The 25,286-nt window shown below is 46.3% G+C and overlaps 1 protein-coding gene across 1 annotated transcript in view; it reads left to right on the top strand.

The window, feature by feature from the left end:
• The first annotated feature begins 18,270 nt into the window (after nucleotides 1-18,270).
• SLC6A5 (solute carrier family 6 member 5) overlaps nucleotides 18,271-25,286 on the top strand; it is a 31,221-nt gene continuing 24,205 nt past the window's right edge. Inside the window, exons 1-7 of the mRNA XM_066551594.1 lie at nucleotides 18,271-18,442; nucleotides 18,693-18,697; nucleotides 19,360-19,498; nucleotides 21,253-21,384; nucleotides 22,233-22,406; nucleotides 23,018-23,159; nucleotides 23,576-23,708. Of these exons, the coding sequence (XP_066407691.1) occupies nucleotides 19,429-19,498; nucleotides 21,253-21,384; nucleotides 22,233-22,406; nucleotides 23,018-23,159; nucleotides 23,576-23,708 (651 nt within the window). The 5' untranslated portion in view covers nucleotides 18,271-18,442; nucleotides 18,693-18,697; nucleotides 19,360-19,428. The remainder of the gene's footprint in view (nucleotides 18,443-18,692; nucleotides 18,698-19,359; nucleotides 19,499-21,252; nucleotides 21,385-22,232; nucleotides 22,407-23,017; nucleotides 23,160-23,575; nucleotides 23,709-25,286) is intronic.

Here is a 25,286-nt window from a genome sequence, read left to right on the forward strand (position 1 = left end):
CCTGCACCTTGGCAAAGTAATTACCTCGACCTAGAGCAGCGGCTGGTTTAAGACAACATCTCCAGATCCTATTACATTTTCCTGTGCTTCACAGACACCTCTGCAGGTCATATTTCTCTTTCCTCCTCACTCCCTGCAGCCTGTTGCAGCTCATAATGTGAAGCCATTTCTCATGCCCAGTAGCAGGGGAATGGAAGGGAGAGAGATGAGCTGGCACCAGGAGGGTTTTGCAGCGGATCTGACGAAGGGCCAGGGGGGAGATGGTGCAGGTGATGTTCATCTTCCTGCAGTGCATTCCAGGGACTGAGCTTTGCTCTCATTGTGTGGGATCTGAGAGGGATAAATAAACCACAGGGTTTATTTTTTATATATTTTTATAATTTTTATATTTTTATTTATTACTTATATATATATATATTATTTATCTATTTATTTATATTATTGATATAAAATATATTTCATATATTTTTTTATATTTTTATAATTATAATACCATATTGCCATGGGTTTTAATCCCATTCTGGCTTCACATATGAGCTTTCCATACTTGTATGTCCAGTGATAATCACAGCAAAGGTAAATACTGAGCATGCACATGCCCCTCCTTGCTGCCTGACACCGTCCAAGGGGAAGCCATATGCTCAAGTCCTCCTGCCTGTTGTATCTAGATCTGAGTTTTGAAGCAGGTTGTGGTGGCCTTGATAGCCTGAAAAAAAAATAATTAGAGATTCTGGATCAGCCCTGTTTGAGCACTGCCGACTCTGTCAGCTGATACCAGGAGCTGCTGGTAGCTTTCAGATCATCTCTGCAGAGGAAACAGTTCTGGTTTGCAGATTATTACCTCATGTCCTTGGAGAATATATCCATTTCCAGTCTGATTCTGGGGGTTTTTTTGTTGTTTTTGTTTCTTTCCCTGTATTTCACACCTGCTCCCAAATTGTGGTTGTCTCAAAGATGAAGTGGGTGTTTGTATGCTCCTTCACTTTTTGGGGGGTTCTTTGCTTTTTCCAGGGATCAGTGCTGGGTGGTACCTGGAATTTGCTCCTCTGCCTGCTGCTGACCAAGCTGGCTTGCTTCCCCCGTGCCTGAAGAACAACCACTAATAATTGTCAATCCCAGCAGAAAGTTGGAGAAAGGAACATGTGGCCAAGTTCTGTGAAATTCTCCAGGCTAAAGTCTCCAGACATCAAAACCAATTTAATTTGTCTGTCTAAATGTTATTGCTCAAAGTTGAATGATGATGTGTTGCTTGAAGATGAACAAATTGGATAGAAAGAGGCAGGACTCATCTTCTAGATCTAAGATATCTCTGTGTTGTCAGCTTTGTAACAAGTCCTGCAAAGCAGTGAAAAATCTCCTCTGACACAGGGGAGGTGAGTGTGCTGACATTGAAGTAATTGGTTGGTCCAGGTGGTTATATTGCAGTTATCTGGGCAGGCACAACTTGTCTGGGGTTTGACCCTCATGGCCATTCCCTTCTTGGGAACCAGAGTGGGGAGAAGGCAGCTCAGCCCCCCTCATCTCACCTGACTGGGCCCTGCACCCATGATGAGGGGGCAGTATGGAAATCCAGGTATTTCCACTGGCAGAAAGTCTCTTCAAAGGACATCATCTCACTAAATGTCTTTCCATCCATCTGCCCCATTGCAATTAAGGAGGGATGTGTTTATGATTGTTGGAGAGATGTTATTGTCAAAATGCAGGTAGCACAAGAGAACAAAAGGCTTCTCTCAGGTTTTTGTATCAGCTTGAAGAGAACTGAGGGGTTAGTCTCAAAACACTTTTGTCACAGACATCTTTTATGGAAAATCCTTTCCTTAGGATTTTTCTTCCTGAGAAGCTGAGAGGCCTCAGGAACAAAATGTACCCAATGGTTATCTGCTGCTGTGGAATGCAACAGGTGCATCTGGGATTGGCTCATGTGGTTGTTTGTAATTAATGGCCAATCACAGCCCAGCTGGCTCAGACAGAGAGTCCAAGACAGAGCCTTTGTTATTCATTCCTTCTTTTTCTATTCTTAGCTGGCCTTCTGATGAAATCCTTTCTTCTATTCTTTTAGTAGAGTTTTAATGTAATATATATGATAAAATAATAAATCAGCCTTCTGAAACATGGAGTCAGATCCTCATCTCTTCCCTCATCCTGGGACCCCTGTGAACACGGTCACACACTTTAAACATAGAGAGAGTAAGAAAAGGAGAAGGGAAATAAAAATGCCTAATAGAATTCTTCATAGTGTCCCTCAATGAAGTACCATACTGGTAGCTGTAATCCAAAAAGTTGCAGTGCTGCAACAAGGGCACCTGGAGATGCTCAGGTGCCAAGTTTCAGCAAAGTCTGTGACCGTGTTCACAGGGGTTCAAGGATGAGGGAAGAGACAAGGATCTGACTCCATGTTTCAGAAGGCTGATTTATTATTTTATCATATATATTACATTAAAACTATACTAAAAGAATAGAAGAAAAGGTTTCATCAGAAGGCTAGCTAAGAATAGAATAGGAAGGGATGATAACAAAAGCTTGTGTCTGGGCTCTCTGTCTGAGCCAGCTGGGCTGTGATTGGCCATTAATTACAAACATCCAACATGGGACCAATCCCAGATGCACCTGTTGCATTCCACAGCAGCAGATAACCATTGGTTACATTTTGTTCCTGAGGCCTCTCAGCTTCTCAGGAAGAAAAATCCTAAGGAAAGGATTTTCCATAAAAGATGTCTGCGACAAAAGTCCTAAATGCCTAAAGGCTCCAACAAAGAAGAATTTGATGCAATATCTTATTTCCTTAGAAACTGTGAAGTTGAGGTGAACTAGAAGTAATCACAAGCTCTGGATCATTCCTTGTCAAGAGACTTGTGTATTAAATTATTCTTTTTAGTTGAAACATTTACTAAGATGTTTGGAGTATCTCCGATGGAAATGACTGGAAGTTTGGGTTAAAGTATCACAACTACTTCAAGAAGTATTCTGTGGAACAATTTCTATTTTGGATTGTCTTTCAAAAATTCTAAGATTCCTTTGATTTTACAGCATCTGTAATGGAGAACACATGTGCAGAGGTACATGAAGGAGGAAATCAGTCACTGTATTGCACACCAAGCCAATGATGCCTGTCAAACACACATCACCAAGCAAGATTCTTCTAACTTTAGAATAAAATCATGCAGAAAAAGGAAACCTCATAAGGCATAGCTATAGTAACATGGAGAGTGCAATAACAGCAGCAATCATATTGATGAAAAATGAGAATTATGCTTCAAATATGTGAGCTTTGACTAATATTTTAGTATGTTTAAATAATATGCAAACTGGTAGTTGCAATGGATAGCACTACCATCTCCCCAAGCACCAGTAAACTGAATTGCTTATAAATCTGCTAAGTTCAAACTAAAAATATACAGTGAATTTTCTGGCTTGTGTTGTTACATGTATTTTTAAAAGACAGATATCGAAAATAATGAATTAGAGGGACAACTTTTTGATATTATTTCAACTTCCATTGTCAAGCTTTGTTTGCAATAAAGATGGATTTTTACATTTTCTAAGGAGCGTAGGCATCTAACTTAGCACTGTTTGATTCTAACCCCACTCAAAAATCTTTAAGTGTTTTAGAAGTTGCATTTTATTTTGTGTTTGTAGGTAGTGATGTGTAAGTGTCTTGGGGCTTTTTTTTAGGAAAAGATGGAATGGGGAGTGTGGATTAACAAATATAAGCAGAGGCCTGGAAAAGCTGAATGCTAAGGAAGCAAGAAGTAGGCTGAAGCTGTTATTTTAGTGTAGGGAAGAGCAAGAAACATGAAACTTCACACATGACTTAAAAAGAAGAAAAAAAAAAAACAAAACCAACCATAAAAATGAATATAAATCCATTAAACTTTGAGGCCCTGTTTTGGGGTGTTTGGAAGGGAAAAAGCTTGCCTTCTGGATGTCTCTTTGTTTTTGCACAGATGTCTCTCCTGTCAGTGTTTCCACCTTTTTTTAAAAGGGCTTGTTATCTTTTGAAACCACTTAGGGAGTTAATATAATTGCAATGTCCCAGACCTGGATTTATATACCTTCTGTGAAGGAAAATTGGCAAATTTAGGTATTGTTTAGTCATTTCTTGCCTTTGCTAAAAACTAACTTTGTATTTTCACTAAATGACTGTTTGTTAGAGAAATTTAAGGTTAGCTGTGTAGTATATTTCTGGATCCAGATAGTATTAATACATAAAGTTTTTATAAAGGGATTTAGTTGTAAGATAATTTTTTATTGTTACTTATATGCATTCCTTTGGTTATATTAATAAATGTTTGCTTGTAGGTATTTTAGGGAAACCCTCCCAGTTAAGGCTTGGTTCAGGAAATATGCCATCAGACCCAGGTGTTTCTGCACTGAAAGTGTAATCAGGTCATTCTGACTTGCTGGTTTGGTCTTAAAAAAGCTGGACCCTTTTGAAGTAAACTTGGAAACCTTGTCCAGAAAAGGCTTTCCAAGTCCTCACTGTTGTGCAAACCCAGGGCACCACAGGGAATATTTCTGTGTCTGCTCTGGGGTGCCCTGACCCCCGGGCCAGCACTGACTCTGACCCTCATCCATGGAGAAAGTTTCCCAGACTTCAGGACAGACTGGAATCCACCAAAGTGTGAAATAGATTATAGAGAGTAGTGTGTGCGTGTATCACTGGGTGGGAAATTGAGGTTTTGGGATTTTTAGGATGCTGTGGATGGAAGCAAGATGGAGGGCACAGGGTGTCATCCTGGGTTTCTTCTTCATGCTTCTTCTTCCTTCTTCTCCATGGGTTTGGGTGGCATTTTGTAATTGGGCAGAAAAGTCCCCATTGCAGCTCTTTGGGATCAGTTATTAGGTTAAAAGGGAAAATAATCCAGGTGTCAGTTCTTAATTGGATAGTTTAGCTTTAAAAGCCCTTGGAACAAGAGATTGTTGGCCATTTTGTGCCTTCTAATGAAAAGCTGCTGAACTCACAGTAGTGAGACTGTTTCACTGATAAGAAATAATAAACACCTGAGTCTGAACATGAATTACTGTCTCAAGTGCCTTCAATCCAGACCCAGAAAAACCAACAAATAATACCCCCACACACTGTGAAATGGGGCTCCCCAGTGATGGCAGACTCTGGGTGATGGTGAAGTATTCAGGCAGCTGAAGATATTACCTTGCTGATTTTTGCTCAGCAGTGCTTGTTGTTTTATTGGATGCATTGTTCTACCATTCATAGTAAGAGAAGTGCATGTTACAATAAACACTGTCCTGAGTTTAATAGGTTGAAGTATATTCATGTTACAGTTGCTAAAACAAAAAAGAGGGAGTGCAGGGATGGGATGTGCCCCCACAAAAGCCTTATATGTTCTTAATTTTTAGAATCGCCTTCAGAATGACCTTACAGCTGTCCAATGACATTTTTTTAAATCACAAGCTCACTTAACCTGGGGGCAAAGATCTGCTTGTGTTTCTGCAGATTCCAGCCCATGATGGGTCCCTGCAAGAGGGATCCAACCAGCCTCGGTTGCTCCAGCTGTCACTGTCACATTTTCTGGAAAAATCCCCTTGCCCAGGATTTCTTCTCCTGGGAAGCTGAGAAGCCTCTGAGAAAAAGGAAAACAATAATTATCTGATTGCTTCTCCTGTGTTTTGCTGCCTTGGAATTTGTTTGGAGATTGTTTATCCGCAGGTGATTGTTTCATTGGTTTCATGTGAGTTGTTTTGACTTAATGACTAATCAGGGTCAGGCTGTGTTGGGGCTCTGAAGAGAGAGTCAGGAGTTTTCATTATTATCTTTTTAGCCTTCTGTAAGTATCCTTTCTGTATTCTTTAGTATAGTTTAGTATAGTATTCTTTAATAATATAGTATCATAAAATAATAAATCAGCCTTCTGAGAACATGGAGTCAGACTCATCATTCCTGCCTGCCATGGGGCACCCTGCAAATACAAGACCCCAGCTTCATCAGCAGCTTGTGGGGAAGCCAAGGAAACAAGAGGAATGGAGCTTGTTTGGTTCAGGTGGTGGGCCAGACGTGCTCTAATGCTGGAAGTGCTCTGTTTCATGGTTTGTGACCGTGTTCACAGGGGTCCCAGGATGAGGGAAGAGACAAGGATCTGACTCCATGTTTCAGAAGGCTGATTTATTATTTTATCATATATATTACATTAAAATTATACTAAAAGAATAGAAGAAAGGATTTCATCAGAAGGCTGGCTAAGAATAGAAAAAGAAGGAATGAATAACAAAGGTTTGTGGCTCGGGCTCTCTGTCTGAGCCAGCTGGGCTGTGATTGGCCATTAATTAGAAACAACCACATGAGCCCAATCCCAGATGCACCTGTTGCATTCCACAGCAGCAGATAACCATTGGTTAAATTTTGTTCCTGAGGCCTCTCAGCTTCTCAGGAGGAAAAATCCCAAGGAAAGGATTTTTCATAAAAGATGTCTGTGACACTGGTTCTTGTTTGTATAAAACAAAAAAGAAGGAATTGTGGAAAGAGAGGGGATAGAGTTGAGCTGCAGGCCGTGGGACAAAACTGAACAAGCACAGGGCAGCACAGGGCAATACATGGCAGAACAGAGCAGCACAAGGGAGCACAGGGCAGCTTGTCCCAGCTTGTCCCTGCCTGGCCTTTGGGACAGGAGTGTCACACAGCAGAGCCCTGCAGAGAGGAGCCACCAGGAGCTGCAAGGCAGGTGCACAGCCCATCATCTGCCCATGGAAGGACATTTAGAACATGTGGGGCTCACATGGCAACGTGGGATAGGTGACAGAGCAAGAATTGCCATGGAAGGTAATACTGTGCCTTGAGGAGCTGTATCAAACCAGCTCCTTGCTTTGAATAAAGGATTCAGATTCCCTGCCAGTCTGGGGCAGTGTCTCTGTTGTTACACTTATCCACTTGCTCTTGGTCCAGTTCCCTAACCATGTGAAACCTCCTCTGGCTGCCAGCACAACCAAACCTGGTGCTTCTGCCTGAAATGAAGGCTTCTAACAGGTTTTGAAGTTTTTACCTAAATGCTTTTATCTCAGACTGTTGGGGGCTGCTGAGAGGTCATGCAGGGAGATATGAAATTGGATGGAGCCCTTGGAATGAGACCTGATCTCAGAGGAGATGTTGCTGAGCAGGAGCAGAAAGGATGGAGGCTGCTGCCCATGCTCATTCAAATTCCCAGTTGAAGCAATGTGTCTGAGGTCACCTGGGGCTTGTGGCAGAGCTAAGCTCCAGTCTCACAGCATCCTGGACAGGTTCCTCCCTTTCCAGTTCATCACTGCCTGCCTGAGCTGGGCCTGTTTGTCTGCTTCTTTAGCTGTATTTTCTTAAATTCTTAGCAATGTGATGAGAAAACATCTTTTGAGTGCCCCAGATAAATGGGGCTTTATTAGGAAAGATTAGATTTAAAAGGTACTTGGGAGAAGCTGACAACTGAAGTACCTCTGGTGATCTTTTTGTTTTGCATCTCTTACCATCTCATTGACAAAATAGGAGTGAGCTGAGAACCTTGATAAGAAAATGATCTTGACACTGAAGTCAGAGTTTGATTTTCCATTATCTTAGATAGTGGATCACCTTGAATTTTTCATATGTCCAAGGCATTAAGTATTTTTAGAACTCATTGTTGAAGCTACACAGAATTTCAGATAATGAAGCATAGGAATTAACAAAATGATCATTTAAACAATGAATCTTGTAGCTTGGGAGAACAGTGTCATTCTAATTGGAAATTCATGCTCAAGAGAAAGCTGATTCCAGTATATAAACTGGTAGAGGCTTACTTGCTTTTTCAATTTTTAAACAATTCAATATCTGTGATTGAAACCACACACCCTAAGTGGAATGCACAGATCATCCGAGGCTATTGAAGTTTCTCTGTTGTGAATAATGTTTGAGGCTCAGACCCCAGGGTAGGATCTCCCTCTGGATTTACTCTGGGACTCTGCTGAGGAGGGCTGGAAATGCTTCCACCAGTAAATTCCCACAGAGCTGTTCCAAGTGTACTGGGACCACTGATTCAGGAAGGGGAGTCATTACTAATGTCCTCCAAATAGGTGGCCCAGTGAGAGAAGGTGTAGCTGAAAGTTTGTCCTTAACATTTATTCTTCAGCCAAAATAATGTTAGGTTTAACTTCTGACCTGAAAGGCTCACTGCCTATGAATGTCCTACAAACCACTCACAGATTTGGCCTCACATCCCTACCCTGGGTTTTCAGCCCTGGACAGATGGGTTTCTTCAGCTGGCACTCTGCAGGATGGAGGGTGGGATTTTTCCATGCTGACAGAGAGATCACAGTTTTGCTGTCTCTGTATGACAATCACCACACCCACTTCAGTGTGTAGGGAGATTTCCCCTTTCACAGTGAAAGAGGAAACAAATTCAATGTGAAGAATCCATGCCTAGACAAAGTTAGAATTTCCCATGAGAGACCACAGAAAACGTTTAAGGTTTGCTTGGGGTTTTTTTTCCCAATCAGAATCCAAATGACTGTCATGACTTGCCTTGTGAAACACTGAAGCAGGTGCATTAGTATGCTTATTATTTTTTTTTTCTTTAAATGGGATCATGTAGTCCATGCTGCTGACCCTGGAGAAGGATCACACAGCCTCACAGAGGTGCACGCTGTGATTTTTCCTTTTGACTCAACAGTCAGAAGTGGATAAGGCAGAGAGTGACAGGTGCTAAAATGGACTGGCTGTCTGCTAGAATCTGCTCTGTGGGGTGGGTACTTGTGGTGTCCTCGCTGAACACCAGCTTGGAAAAACAACTTTCCCTCATTTTGTGCTATTTGTGACATTTTCTTTCCAAATTTGTGATCAGGAGTTCAAACCTTCATGTGGTGCTTTTACATGATACAAGTGACTGAGATAGCACAGTTTGAGGACTTGTTCTTTTCAGGCAGTGTTGTTTAGAGTGTTAATCTCCATTAATATTGAAATTCAGCTGAGTTGATGCTTGATGGTTCAGCACTGAGTCAGTGTGCCAAGCAAACCCATCTCTGCAGGTGGTTTGGGCACTTTTCTGCAGGTGAACCATCCCTGTGAATGTGCTGTGATGGAATGTGCCCCCATGTTCTGTTCCTTGTCCCTGTTTCCCTGTCCTGCTCTGTCACTGTCATATTTTCTGGAGAAATCCCTTTGCCAGGATTTCTTCTCCCGGGAAGCAGAGAAGCCTCAGAGAAAAATGAAAACAATAATTATCTGATTGATGCTCCTGTGTTTTGCTGCTTTGGAATGTGGTTTGGAGAGTGTTTATCCAACATGTGAATTGTTTTGAGTCAATGACCAATCACAGTCAGGCTGTGTTGGGACTCTGGAAGCAGTCACGAGTTTTTATTATCACTCTTTGTAACCTTCTGTCTGCATCCTTTCTCTATTCTTTAGTATAGTTTAGTATAGCATTCTTTAACATAATATAATATCATGAAATATTAAATTAGCCTTCTAAGGACATGGAATCAGATTCTCAATTCCTCCTTCATCCTGGGGACCCAACAAACACCACACTGCTCCATCTAGCATCCAGTCTGCTGCCACTCTGAGCAGGATCTGCTGCTGCTCCAGCCTCTCTGTCTGTGGGAACCCACAAAATCAGAGCTTTTGGGAAAGCTGCAAAAGGCAGGCCTCAGAGACAGCAGAGCTGGGATTAGAGCTAAGCAGCAGCCATGAGATTGGTCAGCAGAAAAATTATTTAAACTGTAGAAAAGCAAGGACAAGTAGAACAATGGTCTGTGTATTAATGCTTGTCTAGAATAACTCTCTAAGCTGCAGAAAAGTTTATCTAGCAAGATATTAGGCATTTTGAAGCTTAATAATGGAGCTCTGTGCATTGTGTTTTAAGGCTCACAAGCAGGTATTGTATTCGAAATAAGCAAGCATTGTTTAACCAAAGGTACCTGTGCTTATAGTGGTTGGATAGAACTACTGTCAATGTGCTTTTGCTTTGTGTGATTGGGCAAAAAGCTTATAAAGTGAGTTGTAACATTAAGTTCTGTGTCTGCTGCCTGGGATGTGAGCTGGTGGCATCTTCCCATTGTCATAATAACCATGGAATGGGACTGATGCTGAAAATCAAACAGCTCAAGGCACGTTCCACAGCAGTCCTGTCCCATTTGTGATTTGTACACAGCCCCCAGCTGGCAATACTAGGTCAAAGAAATGTATTTTTATTTTGTTTGCAATGTTAGGACAGGTGCAATTTTACCTGAAGAGGAGAACTTGTTAAGTTCAGTGGTTGGGCTAAGCTAAGTCTGTGGCACAAGAAAAAAATATCCTTGATTTGATTGCTTATAGGTAAATCATGGAAATCTATTTACAGCTCTAAATAGCATTTACTTACCATTTTTTCATTAAATATATGGGATTTTTTTCTTTAATGTCCCATTCTACTGCAAAGTGAAAGTTCAAAGCTGTGGTTATTATATCCCATACTGAGATTATGCCCTGTGATTAAGGCAAGTGTCCAGACAAATGAAGAAACATGTATATCTGGGGGAAATAGCTGTCAGGAGCATAAATGCCTGGCCAGTGGTGCAGAAATTCCCTCCAGATGCTTCTGCTTTCCCCCCACCTGATCCCCCTTTCTTTTAATTCTGTTATTTACAGTGGTCTCCAGAGAAGAAGTTAAACCTCTCAGGGAACTGACTCCTTTTACAACAGGATACCAGACTTTGATAATTATCTGGAAATCCAGGGGCCATTCAAGCAGGTTATGTGAGTTAAGGCAATTGGAAAGTGTACAGGAGAGCTAATAAATAACGGGATGAGACTGAGGCGTTTCAGAGGATGAAAATAACAGGTAGTTATCACTTGAAAGATTTTTACAGTCTCTTCATTATTTGAATATAATTAACTGAGAGAAGTAAAATATTGCAGCCTGGTGAGGTGAATCTTTGCCTTTAGAAAGGGGCCGTGCTCTTTGCATGGGAAAACTGTTCATTGGAATTAAGGCTGCACAATTTTTTTTGCATATAGGTAGAATTAAAAGGGAAACACAAGGAATTGAAGTGTCCCTTGCAAGGAGTGGCTTATTGACATCTACTTTTGCTGGTGTATGTGTGTAACTCAGCTGAGCGAATGCAATATTGCTCTTGGCTTTGCACTATGGATTTCTATATCACAATGGTTTCAAACCACTTTTGGTTATGAGAAAAGGCATAACCCTTTTCACACACACATTAGCTTCTCCCTGTTATTATCCAAAAGTGTGATTTCTCTGTAAGATCCCCCAAGCCCTGGGCGAGGGCAGGTTTATTCAGGTTTGTTATCACCGGGATAATGCAAGCCCAGAGAACCGATGGAGCCCTGCCCGTTTCTTGGGCTCCTGAGCTGCAGCAGAGCCCTTCGCGCTTGCTGAGGACTTGTCTGAATTCAGCTCCTCTCCCCTTGGAAGGGGCACCATGGCGTGAAAAACACATTTTACTGCAAGTCAGATCCACCATGGTCCTGAATCAGTGCGTTTCACAGCTGTCGTTTAACACCTCTGCTCTAATTGCCTTTATTTAGGCCGTTCTTTGGCAGTCTCAAGTGGATGTTCAGAGGCATCCCCGGGCTCCTCACACTCATCCTCACCCTCACTATCGCATTTCCCTTTGGGGTTTAAGGCAGAAAAGAGTGCGAGTGGCCGTCCCTAGGGAGAACTTCGGCCAAAGGGTTTTTCCCTGGATTTGCCGAGATTTCCCTGCCACAAAAACAACAACAACAAAAAAAAAAGAGCCCGAGGAGAGGAGGGAAGAAGGAAACCTGTGGAAGGAAGAAGAAATTCCTGTGCTGTGGGAATTACTTCCCAGGACAAGCTGTGACTTCGGAGGGTGGCATTTCAGAGGGTGGCACTTCGGAGGGTGGCACTTCGGAGGGTGGCATTTCAGAGGGTGGCACTTCGGAGGGTGGCACTTCGGAGGGTGGCATTTCAGAGGGTGGCACTTCGGAGGGTGGCACTTCGGAGGGTGGCATTTCAGAGGGTGGCATTTGCGGGGTCGCAAAGGCCGCGCCTTGGGGCCGTGGAACCAGCCGGGAAGAGGGCGCAGGTTCTTGCGGCGGCTGTCCCCATCCCTTTTAGGCAAACTTTCCAGCGGCGAGGGACGAGAAAGATTTAAGATCGATAGCTGCAATGCTTAACTCCGTCATAGAGAAGCCAGGACGGGGGATTTTAACGCAGGGATTAAAACTGCATGGGTGCCCGTGGGCGTGTTCGGGGTGGTTGTGGAGAGGTGTCATCGCTTGCTCCTGTCGTGACTTGGCTTTTTCTCCACTGAGGCACGGCACGAATGCGGCACAAAGCCAGGAAAGCGCCTGTGACGGGGGAGGGAGGCAGCAGCACCTCCGGAGCCCGCGGGGCCGGACACAGCCCCCGAGCCTCTCCGGGGCTCAGCTCCGCCGCCTCCCTTCGTGCCTTTGCTTATCCGCAAAGAAGGGGCAGGGGAAGAGGAGAGATGGCCGACGAGGGGAGAAAAATAAATCAATCGCCATTTTTCATCTTTGACAAAGTAATTAAGGCTCGCTCGCCCGCTCGGAGGGGCCGGTTTGGGGCAGCCCCTTCCCCGGGGGGCAGCGCTCGCCGGGGTCCCCGGGGCTCCCTCGGGGAGAGCAGCGATGTCTCCCCTTCCCCTTCTGCTGGAAACACCGCCACCCTCCCCCTGCAGAAACCGCCCTCCCTCCGTCCCTCCCAGCTCTTCCCTTTGGGAGGAAAACAGGGATCCCTCCAGGCAGAGGTGTCCCACGTCGGGGTGGGGGACATCCCCAGAGCCCCCAGGGACGGAGGGGCGGGCGGTGCTGGGGGTGGGCTACAGGGAGCTGCTGCTCCTGAATCCCTGCTGCTCCTGAATCCCTGCTGCTCCTGAATCCCTGCTACCCCTGATGTGGGCTGCAGGGAGCTACTGCTCCTGAATCCCTGCTACTCCTGAATCCCTGCTGCTCCCGAATCCCTGCTGCTCCCGAATCCCTGCTGCTCCCGAATCCCTGCTGCTCCTGAATCCCTGCTACCCCTGATGTGGGCTACAGGGAGCTGGTGCTCCTAAATCCCTGCTACCCCTGATGTGGGCTGCAGAGAGCTGCTGTTCCCGAATCCCTGCTACCCCTGATGTGGGCTGCGGAGAGCTGCTGCTCCTGATGTGGGCTGCAGAGAGCTGCTGCTCCTGAATCCCTGCTGCTCCTGAATCCCTGCTGCCCCTGATGTGGGCTGCGAGGGCGGCTCGCCTGCGGGACAGGCAGCGACGGTGACAAAGGGCTCAGAAAAATCATTTGAATGAACCTGACGGCTGCTAGCTGGTTAATTAAACTAGCTGGTTTAATTAAACCCCCACATTGGAGGGATTTGGTTTGGTTTCGGAAAGAACCATAAATCCAAGCTCGGAGGTTGGACCAAAGCAGGTGTTTCCATCCCAAATCGCGTGTGAGAAGGCAGGGGCGGTAGGGAGCTGGGCTGTGCGACCCCGAGGGCCGGGGGGGGACAAAGGAAATGTTTGAAAACCGAGCCGCGTTGCTCCGTGGGTCTCCCTCTTGACCGAGCGTGGATCCCGGGCTCCGGTGCCCAGTGAGAGCCCCCGGCCGTGCCCTTCCCAGAGCTTTCCCTGGGGTACAGGGGAAGGAGAGGTACTCCTGACTTGTCAGAAAGTAAAGGAGATCGACTCCCTTTTTCCGGGGGTGAAACTTCGATTTCACGTTTCAGTGCTGATGGGAGAAAACAAAAATGTAACTTGGAAGAAAACGTGAAGAGTGAGTTATCCGAATTTTGGAAAAACAAAAAAAGTCAATCCAATGACTCTAGAAGACTTTTAGGAGCCTTCCCGACCAAAATGTCTCTCGGACTGCTGTCCTGTCGCTTTGAATTCGGCCTTTAGAGGCGTTAATGTGCACGGCCGAGCTGACGAGGAGCAGATCGCTCTGCGGCTGGAGGGCGACTCGGGAAGGACACGCTGCCAAACCCCACCGGCCTCTCCCCCTCCTGCTAAAGCCAGCCCCTGTCAGCGCCCCTCCACTCCTCACTAACCCCGGGGGAGTGCATGGAATCACAGAATGGCTTGGCTCATCCAGCTCCGCTCCGCTCCTGCCACGGGCAGGGACACCTCCCCCAGGCCAGGCTGCGGCTCTGCGCGACAGAACAGAGGCAGAAAAGTGATTTAAAGACAGGAACGCGCAACCATCCACAGACAGTGTGTGTAAAACAGCAATTATACACCCATGGTACAGGTATATATATATATATATACAGCAATATACAACAATTATATACCCATGGTACAGGTGTATATATATATATATATATATATATATATATATATATATATATATACAGCAATATACAGCAATTATACACCCATGGTACAGGTATATATATATATATACAGCAATATACAGCAATTATACACCCATGGTACAGGTATATATATATATATATACAGCAATATACAACAATTATATACCCATGGTACAGGTGTATATATATATATATATATATATATATATATATATATATATATATATATATATATATATACAGCAATATACAGCAATTATACACCCACGGTACAGGTATATATATATATATACAGCAATATACAACAATTATATACCCATGGTACAGGTATATATATATATATATATACACAGCAATATACAGCAATTATATACCCATATACCCATGGTACAGGTCTATATATATATATATATGTATATACAGCAATATACAGCAATTATATACCCACGGTACAGGTATATATATATATACAGCAATATACAGCAATTATACACCCACGGTACAGGTATATATATATATATACAGCAATATATAGCAATTATACACCCATGGTACAGGTAACCCCCGTGCTCGGAGATGTGCGAGGCAACATCGCAGGTGACCGAGCAGCGCAGCGAGCGCGTTCTGGAGCTCTGCCGGGAGCCAAGAGCATTTCTCAGCTGCGAGGCTGACCGATCCCTTCGGCGAAAAGCGATTCTGGTCGTTCTGCTTTGCTGGCCCCCGGTTTCCGTGGGGCTGTCAATAATTGTGGCGGTGGTTTCAGCTGCCGCCGCAGTGCCGGGCTGGGAGGGGGAAGCGGGGGAACAAAGCTGTCCTGTCCTGTCCCTGTCCCTGTCCCTCTCCCTGTCCCTGTCCTGTCCCTGTCCCTGTCCCTGTCCCTGTCCCTGTCCTGTCCCTGTCCCTGCTCCGGGTGGCACCGCGCAGCCAGCGGCTCTGCAGCACCGCCTGCGCGAATTTCTTATATTGACTTTTTAATTTTTTTTGTTTACTTCGGCCGCCGAAGCAAAGGCTCGTAAGCCGTAAAAGCCTCAAGGACGCAGCAGAAAGGCAGAAAGGCGTGTGGTGCCGGCGGGCTCAGCCCCCCCTCTCCGCCCCTCTCCGCATAGGCGCCACTGTGCTTACGCTAAAGTGTGAAATACTCTCCGGAGAAGCTGACACCGGCAGGGTCTATGCGGATGAACAGCGTCGCTGACGCTGAAATAACTGGGAAGGTTGCGTAGGGAGCATCCCGATTCGCCAATGCGCTTTTTAGCTTTTTTTTCTTTTTCTTTTTCTTTTTCTTTTTTCTTTTTTTTTTTTTTTTGTCGGCGTGAACAAAATCATCTTGTGCTCAACAAATCTTTGAGAAAGCCCCTCAAGTAGCAAATCACACCTACAAGAGGTGATTAGGTGTGAAACACTTCGCTGCAAAAAAGTGATTGTCAGTCAACACCTGACTTTTCATGACGAATAATTTCTCCCCCAAAAATCAAACTTTGATGGGTGAGAGAAGAACACCAGCAACTTCAGGGCTGATGCCGTCATCTCTGATCCCACTTAGCTGCTCTTCAGACAGTTTTGATGACAGAGAAGCTTGTTTCCTTGTGTGTATCGTTTAAATTTAATTGGAGTTTCCCCCATGAGGCAGAGTAAAAATAAACGATACAATGCAATTTCGTGCAACGAGACCAAGAAAGACACAATTTAAATGTATTTGGGTACTTTATAAGTAATGAATTTCTCACTCCGTGTGTAGGTATGTGGTTAGACACAAAACCGATAATGTTTATGTTTTTATTTTTATATCCATGTTTGTAAATTTTATATATTATATACGATATAATATATATTGATAACATGTATATATGTATGTACATGTGTATATATATACATATATATAATAAGATATATATGATATATGTATATAATATAAATTGATAATATGTATACATGTATGTATATATGTATATGTATATACACATTTATATAATATGATATATGTATATAATATAAATTGATAACCTATATAAACGAGCTATTATAACACCTGATCTGCGAACTGCAGAAATGCAGATTTTAAAAAGGGAGCTGGATTGCACTACAGTGAGAGGGAGGAGGAAGAGGAGTAGAAATGGAAGCTTTGTCCCCATTTCTCTCCCGCCTCGGGTGCAGCAGTACGTGTTTCTCACATGTTGCCTCTGATCAGCAGAGGAAAGTTCTGCCGTGCTGGGCTTCGGGTTGGCGATCAGCCCCCACATGAGTCACAGGGAGCACGCAATGCCACTGCCGCGGGAGTGACAGCCAGCCCGGCTTCCCGTGTCCCTTTAAAACCCGAAACCAAGGCTAATGATTTATCAAACTCTTATTATCAAGAAAATGTCACGCGAAGGGCACCTTGCTATGCACTGACGCAAACCCGGTCTTTCCCAAGGAAGTATAGAAAGCTTTGCTCTGAACTGGGCAAAATCCAGTCTGACAATTGCCCGTACTGCTCCTTTCACCTCTGTCGGCTCCATCTGCGGCTATTTAAGGCATGGTGAGTGCTGGGTTTTTTCTGCGGGACGCCGAGCGGGGCTGGAGGCGCGGAGCAGGGGGAGCTGTCCGCGGTGCTGCCGGCGGAGCCGCCCGCGGGCCGGGTACGGGGGGATGCTGCGGGGAAGGGGCGAGCGCGGGCACAGCGGGGGCACCCCAAAATGCCCTCGTTTGGTGACCCAGTCCCTGCAGACTTTATCCCTGGTGCCGGGAGAGTGGGATTACGGTGGAGAGAAAACTTGTGGCGGAAATGGTGATGGGGAGTTTTGCGCGACAGTGAGAAAAATAAAGGGTGTATGTAAAGCTAACATTGAACTGATGGAAAAGGTGAGGTTCGCCTTCAGGTTGCTTAATGTATAAAATGAAGATATTTTTTAAATTGTAGTTTTAAATGTCTGAGTGTTGTCAGTAATCTATCTAATGAAGCTTAAATAAAATCTTTAGCATTATGTGAATCGGAAAGATAAGAAAAAGAATAGGGGAAAGCTACTGTTAGTGGCGTTAATCCCTCTGTGGCAGTGCGGTTATGTTTTGGGGTTTTTCTGCATTTCACTCTCTTGCTGACGGGCTTTGAAGCGTAGCAGCCAGCTCAGAAATTTTCACCAGCACTATTTCACTTGTTTTTTAACATCTCCGGTTGCCTACAGGGCAGCTTGTCTCTTGCTCATATATATTAAAAAAAAAAGCCGATGTGCATTGTTGAATGACAGAAAGGAAATGGGGCGTAAAATTAAAGAATCTTTCTACACTGGTGATAGGGAAGGGAGCATCCTACAGTCGTGATGTGAAATCTAACGAGGTCTGGCGGCGCAGTGCTGTAGAAACACTTATTTAAACTTGAATTACGGTTTTGCAGATGCCAGTGTTGGTTTTTGTTTGAGGTTTGTTGTTTGGGGGTTTTGGGGGGGGGAGGTTGGGTTGGGGTGGGGGTTCTCTGTGTACCGTACCCTATTTCCCCCCAGAGTATTAACGTGGAATGGGAGGGCAAGCAGGAGAGCCGTGGCTCCTCGAAATTCTGCAACCCTCCTGTATCCCGATTTTCTGGCGCATGCGTTTCCTGCACGAGGACAAAAATTCGTACAATCTCCGCAGCGCCAACACTTCCCCCCCCCCCCCCCCACCCCCCGTTCTTCTCCTTTTGGTAAAATATGTGACGTTCTCATTTTAGGATTACGCCAGTCAAAGGGATATGAGCAAGCAGCTTGTGAACAATCCTGAAGCGGTGGCTCCCGGACCCAACGAAGGTGCGGGAGTTGTGAGAAGCGGCCCCGAGAATGAGCCGCAAAACGCCCCTCTGCCAGCGCCCGCCAGCGCCAGCCTTCCCCGGTCACTCTCCAACGACAGCAAAGCCTTTCTCTCCGAAGAAGCGAAACCGAACGAGTTGGAGAGGACCAAAGTGGGGATCTGCAAGCTCAGCAGCACCCCGGTGCAAGCCAACTCCACCCTCCGGAGGGAACCTGCGGAAAGCTTCCCCTGCAAGCCGAGCCCCGGCGCAGGGATTGCCGGGCAGGCTGCGATCCCCCATTGCAAAATTCCCGCTTTGCAAAGCACCGACGGGGACGCTGCCCTGAGCCTCGGCAAGAGCACGCTGGAGCAGAACAACGCCAAGGACGCCTGGGTGACCTTGAGCCAGAGCACGGTGGTGCTGGGCGCCGATGGCAACACCTCTGTTCTCCCCGGCAGAGTGGAGGGGGTGAGTTGTCTCCTTACAGCTTTTCCTTGCCCCGCTGCGGCTCGTGGGAGAGTCTTTGCCGCTCAGCACCGATTTGGGGTGGAAGCTCTAAATTCAGGCGCCGATGAGTCGGGGATGGGCCCATGCCGCATGGAGGGGGGAAGGAAGAAGGGGGGAGCGGATTTTAGCCCCAGTAGTCAGTGCTGAGGATGTGTTAGCGGTGGTGCGAGTGCCAACGATGTGTTGGCGGTAGGAACGAGCATCCCGTGTCATTCCAGTGCCTGTGGGTGCAGCGCGGCTCTGACCCGCACACCCTTACATGCGGTCTGCTCCTGTCCTCAGCAGCACACACACGTGAAGGGTGCCTTGCCCTTCCCCTCCCCAGGCTCCTCCGCCTGCCCAAACCCCCGGGGGCTGCGTACCTCGCACCCCATAACCAAAATTCGGGCGAAATAAAGCAGCCCAATGCCATAAGAGGTCCCGGGAGGGAGGGGATGCCGCCGGTGGTGAATCCCCCCGCTCTCCTCCTGCCCACCCGCATTTACCCTGCAGGCCGGCGCTGCTGCTGCTGCGGTAAAAGCCATTTCCACTTCTCCTGGCTGCGCTGGGAACCGGCGCTCGGTCCTGACCCTCCAGAGGCCACCGAGGGCTCCAGCCCCGGGGGAGGCGATGGGACCCCCCTGGCCACGGGGGATCAGGGGCAGGGACACCCACCCCGAGCGCTCGGGGCAGGGCCGTGCTTTAAACCCTTTCTGGTGCGGTTTGTCCCTGAAGGAGAGGCCTGGCGGGGGCGGCCGGGGAGCGAGGCCCGAGGCTCCCCCGGCCCGGGAGCTCCCTCACGGTGGAGCCGCAGCCTGTGCTGCTAACGGGGCTGCTTTCCCATCTCTCTCTCTCTCTCTCTCTCTCTCTCTTCTCTCCCCCCACCTTTTCCCCCCTTCTTTTTAGGAAGACGATGTGGGGGATGAAAATAAAGCCCGAGGGAACTGGTCCAGCAAGCTGGATTTCATCCTCTCCATGGTGGGTTATGCAGTGGGGCTGGGCAATGTCTGGAGGTTCCCGTACCTGGCCTTTAAGAATGGGGGAGGTATGATGGCTTTTTCCTGTCTCTCTACCTGCAGAACCGTACGGGGCTGAGCCAGTCCCGGCCTTTTGGGCGGGGAGAAACACGAGGGAAGCGGGGTCGGCGGCTTCCCATGGCCGGGCAGCCAGGCCGGGCTGAGCCGGGGTGCGGGGGCACCTTCAGACCATCAGACACGCTGGGGAAACATTCGCCTAGGTTGTTTTTGTTTGTTTGTTTGTGGGGTTTTTTGTTTGATTTGATTTTGTTTGGGGTTTTTTTGTTTGCGTTATTTTTGGTTTGGGTTTTTTTTGTTTGTTTGTTTGATTTGATTTGGTTTGGGTTTTTTTTTTTTGTTCGCGTTATTTTTGGTTTTGGTGTTTTTTTGGGTTTTTTTTTTGTTTGATTTGATTTGGTTTGGGTTTTTTTTGTTCGCGTTATTTTTTGGGGTTTTTTTGGGTTTTTTTTTTTAACTTGATTTGGTTTGGTTTTTTTGTTTGCGCTATTTTTGGTTTAGGTGGGTTTTTTAATTTGATTTATTTGATTTGGTTTGGGGGTTTTTGTTCGCGTTATTTTTGGTTTTGGTGTTTTTTTTTTTTTTTAGTTTATTTGGTTTGGGTTTTTTTCTGTTCGCGTTATTTTTGGTTTTGGTGGGTTTTTGTTTGGTTTTTTTTTGAGTTGGTTTGGGTTTTTTTCTGTTCGCGTTATTTTTGGTTTTGGTGGTTTTTTTGGTTTTTTTTTTTTTTGAGTTTATTTGGTTTGGGTTTTTTTCTGTTCGCGTTATTTTTGGTTTTGGTGGTTTTTTGGTTCTTTTTTTTTTTGGTTTTTTTTTTTTTTTTTTTTTTTTGGTGGTCACCTCCGAAAGCAGGCAAGCCCTGACGAGATTTCCTTAAAAGGGAGCGCTTTTCTTAAAAAAACCCCTGCAATTGGTGCTGGCCGGAGAGGGAGGGATGTGAGGAGGCGTGATGAGCACAGGGGCAGGGCTCCGGAACCCCCGTCCTTGGTTACACACAGGCTCTGAATCCGCAATCGGTGCCGTGGGGAAGCAGGAGGGACTCTAGGGTCGGGATCCCGAGTCGGGACACCCCGTTATTTCGTGAGGCTTGGGGGAATTGTCTTAAATCTCTCCGCGATCCGGTTGAAAAATAATCGTTTGAAATAGAGGGAATGTCGATCAGCTGAATAGAGGAGAAGCTGGAAGAGGGGCTATGCCGTTTGCAGTTGACAAGGGCATGAAGAAGAAGAAGAAGAAGAAGAAGTTTATTTGCAGGGGTTCTCCTACCAGAGGCTCTCACTGAAACGGAGAAGCCGTGGATGCTACCGGGTTAAACCCCTGCAGCTGCAAACCCCTTCCCTCCTCGAAAGGGCTCTCAGCTGAGGGGAGTGGTGCTGCGATCACGGAAAGCAGTTTTGTAGAGCCCGTAACAGCCGTTTTCTGCCAGGGACGAGGCAATTTTAAAGAACTGTTTTAACATTGTGAGCTTTTTTCTTTTCCTTTTCATTTTACACGTAGACACTTCTAAATGGGAGGTGTTAAATACTCATTTAGCAATAGTGAGGATTTACTGCCTGTAGAAAACGCTGGAAATGTAGAAAGCTGACACCTATCTTTCCCCCCTCCACCCCTTCCGAGGCTGTCGGCACCGGGAATCGATAACAAACCGAAACGTTTTAATAGAAAAATTAAAAAAAGTTAGAAAAATGTCTTGACTAAGTTGTCCCCAGTACCACGGGGTGATTCAGGTTGCTCTCTCTTCTCTCCCCCTCCCGCCCGCCACAAGGTGCGTTTCTCATCCCCTATTTGATGATGTTGGCTCTAGCTGGGATCCCCATTTTCTTCCTGGAAGTCTCCCTGGGGCAGTTTGCTAGTCAGGGCCCCGTGTCGGTGTGGAAAGCCATCCCCGCGCTGCAAGGTGAGCGGGGCAGGGCCGCTTCGGGGAGCATGACCCGCGCTGCGGCTCTCGCATGGCTTCAGCCGCCCCGGCCCCGCTCCGCCGCATGCCGGGGTCTCCCTCCATCCCTCCCTCCATGCCTCCATCCCTCCCTCCATGCCTCCATCCCTCCCTCCATGCCTCCCTCCATGCCTCCATCCATCCATCCCTCCATGCCTCTCTCCATGCCTCCCTCCATCCCTCCCTCCCTCCATCCCTCCCTCCATGCCTCCATCCATCCATCCATCCATCCATCCATCCATCCATCCATCCATCCATCCATCCATCCATCCCTCTATGCCTCCCTCCATGCCTCCATCCCTGCCTCCATCCCTCCCTCCATGCCTCCATCCCTCCCTCCATGCCTTCATCCATGCCTCCATCCCTCCCTCCATCCATTCCTCCATCCCTCCATGCCTCCCTCCATGCCTCCCTCCATGCCTCCCTCCATCCCTCCCTCCATGCCTCCATCCCTCCCTCCATCCACCCCTCCCTGCCTCCATCCCTCCCTCCATGCTTCCCTCCATGCCTCCATCCCTCCCTCCATCCACCCCTCCCTGCCTCCATCCCTCCCTCCATGCTTCCCTCCATGCCTCCCTCCCTCCTTCCCTCCATCCCTGCCTCCCTCCCTCCCTCCCTCCATTCACCCCTCCCTCCCTCCATGCCTCCCTCCCTCCATTCATCCCTCCCTCCGTCCATCCCTCCCTCCATCTCTCCATCCCTCCCTCCCTGCCTCCCTCCGTCCGTCCCTGGCTCTGTGGCTGTGTCTGCAGCAGAGGAACCGATGCTCGGTTAATGGCTTTCCCTGCTGTCCCCCCGTGTGTCCGCAGGCTGTGGCATCGCCATGCTGATCATCTCGGTGCTGATAGCCATTTACTACAACATCATCCTCTGCTACACCCTCTTCTACCTGTTCGCCTCCTTCGTGCCCGTGCTGCCCTGGGCTTCCTGCAACAACCCCTGGAACACGCCCGACTGCAAGGATAAAAACAAACTTTTGCTAGGTAAGGCGGGACGCGCTTGTACTCTTCTTTTGTTGATGGATTTGGTTTGGTTTGAAAATCTGTGGCCGTGGTGGTTTTCCAGAGGTTTCTGCAGCTCAGCTGCGCCCCTGGGAGATGCCAGAGGAGAGTGCGGATGGCCCTGGGGAGCGGCCCCTTCCCAAACCACTGCAGAGCGATCTGTGTCCCATGGGCACTTCCCCCTGCTTTTATTTAAAGTATCCCTTACCAAGCATAAATTAGATCTGTTAATTTAAATGCTTTAAAAATGCCGATTCCCCCTCCATCCCCCCCTCCCCCGGAGGAAAACTCTGTGTTGGCAACACAATACCACAGCTGGCAGCCTGGAGTGTCTGCTGAAGACAAATGATATGTCTTTAGAGAAGCTTCTCTTTAACGAAAAAACCCAAAACCCGTTTCTGCAAACGGTCCCAAATACACGATGACACGAAAACGAAAAAAAGTTTATCTAGTTAACGACCTTTTGGAAAAGGCGTCGGCAGCTGAACAAAAGTTCAAGTAATTAGGTGTGATGTAATGCATTCTTGTCACTTTACAACAACAACAAATCTGTGCGCTTTATTTTCCTGTTCCCTCACCTCATTTCTTCCTAGATTCCTGCATCATTGGCGACCACCCAAAAATACAAATCAAGAACTCCACTTTCTGTATGAGTGCCTATCCAAATCTAACCATGGTTAACTTCACCAGGGAAGGAAACAAAACATTTGTCAGTGGGAGTGAAGAATACTTCAAGTAAGATCTTTCTTTGTTTAGAAAAATTATGTTGTTCTCTCTGTAAAATCCACTGGAACAGGCAACAACATGGCTTGGAAAACCAGAAATACAGTAGTGAAGGGCAGCAAATGATGCTCTTTTTTTGTGCTTAGGAATGATGAGAGCAGAATTGAAATGCTGGATTACTTGTTTTCTGTTCCTGTGGTGCTTAGCACAGCTGGGGTGTTGGCCCATGCCCGGCAGTTTTATCTACTACTGCAATGCAGATAAATAAAATAATACATGGGGAGAATCACTGGAACCATCTAGAGAAACTGCTGAGGACACTGAGGCAGAACAAAAAAGGAACTTGCACTGAATTGCTGCCTGTGGCTGCTTCCGTTATTTTTTTTTTCCAAAATTTTTTAATTTCTTTTTTTCCTTCTTATTCTTAGGTACTTTGTATTGAAGATTTCAGCAGGGATTGAATATCCTGGTGAGATTAGATGGCCCTTGGCATTATCTCTTTTCCTAGCTTGGGTGATTGTTTATGCCTCCCTTGCTAAAGGAATCAAGTCATCAGGAAAAGTAAGAACAATATTTGTGATTGTACACTCACAAGAAAGCAGGGTGCTGGTTTTTAGGAACTCACACTCTCATTTAAGGGATGAATTATTGAAAATATTTTCAGTAAATGACTAAGTATTAATTGAAATGCCTTTTTCCTTTCTAGTCAAAACAGAAACTATTTTTGTTCAACTATTTTTTTCTCTAACCTTCAATAAATTTAAAATGACCTCTTCAGCTGCACTCAGCAGTGGGATGGCACAAATGGTACTTTCCAGCCTTCCCTATTCTGCATGATGTTCATAAAAATTCTGCAGTCGTCTCCCGTTTCACTGGAATTCGGGAAATTTGGATGTGAATTAAGATGTTAAGTAACATATTTGAAAACCAGAACTGAACTTTTTAAAAAAACTCAGTGTGTGTGTGTGTGTGATCAACACCACTGGGTATTTCCTGGGATAAAGACAGTGGAAATGGAGATGTGAATAATTTTCTAGAGCTGGTCAGAGAGTTTGAAGCCACCCCTTTGCTCCTAGAAGCTGACTTCACCTCTTGGGAGGTCACCTGGCAATTAACAGAAAATCCAGGGATGCAGAGTGCCAGGGGAAAGTTGAGATTTTTTTTTCCCCTTACCCTAGTGGGATAGGAAAAAATATTTCATGAAAGGCAAGAGACTGGATAATAATGTGGGTTTGGATGTGGCAATGGATATTTCTCTAAGTGACTCTTTGTGGCCAGGAAAAATACTGACACTGATGCCAGAGAGAAAAATATTGACTCCTTGGTGTTAGAAATAGAAATCCTGTAATTATGTAGAGATTAGTTCAGTATCTTGACTGTACAGAAATTCATCGTGGCAACTTGTTGAAACACCTCTTGAAACAACAAGAAAAGTTTGAAAAGCAGTTTCAGAAGTCACTTCAGCTCAAGCCACAGGCTGAGGGAGGTGATTCTCCCCCTCTCCTCTGCTGAGGAGCCACCTGGAGCCCTGTGTCCAGCTCTGGAGCCCACAACACCAGAAGGATCTCTTGGAATGAGTCCAGAGGAGGCCACGAAGGTGCTCAGAGGGCTGGAACCCCTCTGCTACAGAGACAGCTGAGGGAGCTGGGGCTGCTCAGCTGGGGAAGAGAAAGACCCTTCACCACCTAAAGGGGCCACAGGAGAGTGGAGAGGGGCTTGGGACAAGGACATGGAGTGATAGGACAAGGACAAATGGCTTCAGACTGACAGAGGGAGGGTTTAGATTAGAGATAAGGAAGAAAATCTCCTCTGTAAAGATGGTGAGGTCCTGGCAGGGGTTGCCCAGAGAAGCTGTGGCTGCCCCATCCCTGGAAACGTTCAAGGCCAGGCTGGGCTGGGTTTGGATCATCCTGGCCTTAGGGGAAGGTGTCCCTGTCCATGGCAGGGGTTGGAATGAAATGATCTTTCAGGTCCCTTCCAGCCCAAGCCATTCCATGATATAATTCCATCATGTGTTATGATTCTGTTTTGTTTAGGACCGGACGTTGATGTGAAAAATATTTGAAATTATTTTGTGTCGAATGTAAAGCTTAACTGGCCATAATCCAACCATTTTATTTGAGCTGTGTTCTACATAAT

This window comes from Molothrus aeneus, chromosome 6 (assembly GCF_037042795.1).
Source record: "Molothrus aeneus isolate 106 chromosome 6, BPBGC_Maene_1.0, whole genome shotgun sequence".
Lineage (NCBI taxonomy): Eukaryota > Metazoa > Chordata > Aves > Passeriformes > Icteridae > Molothrus > Molothrus aeneus.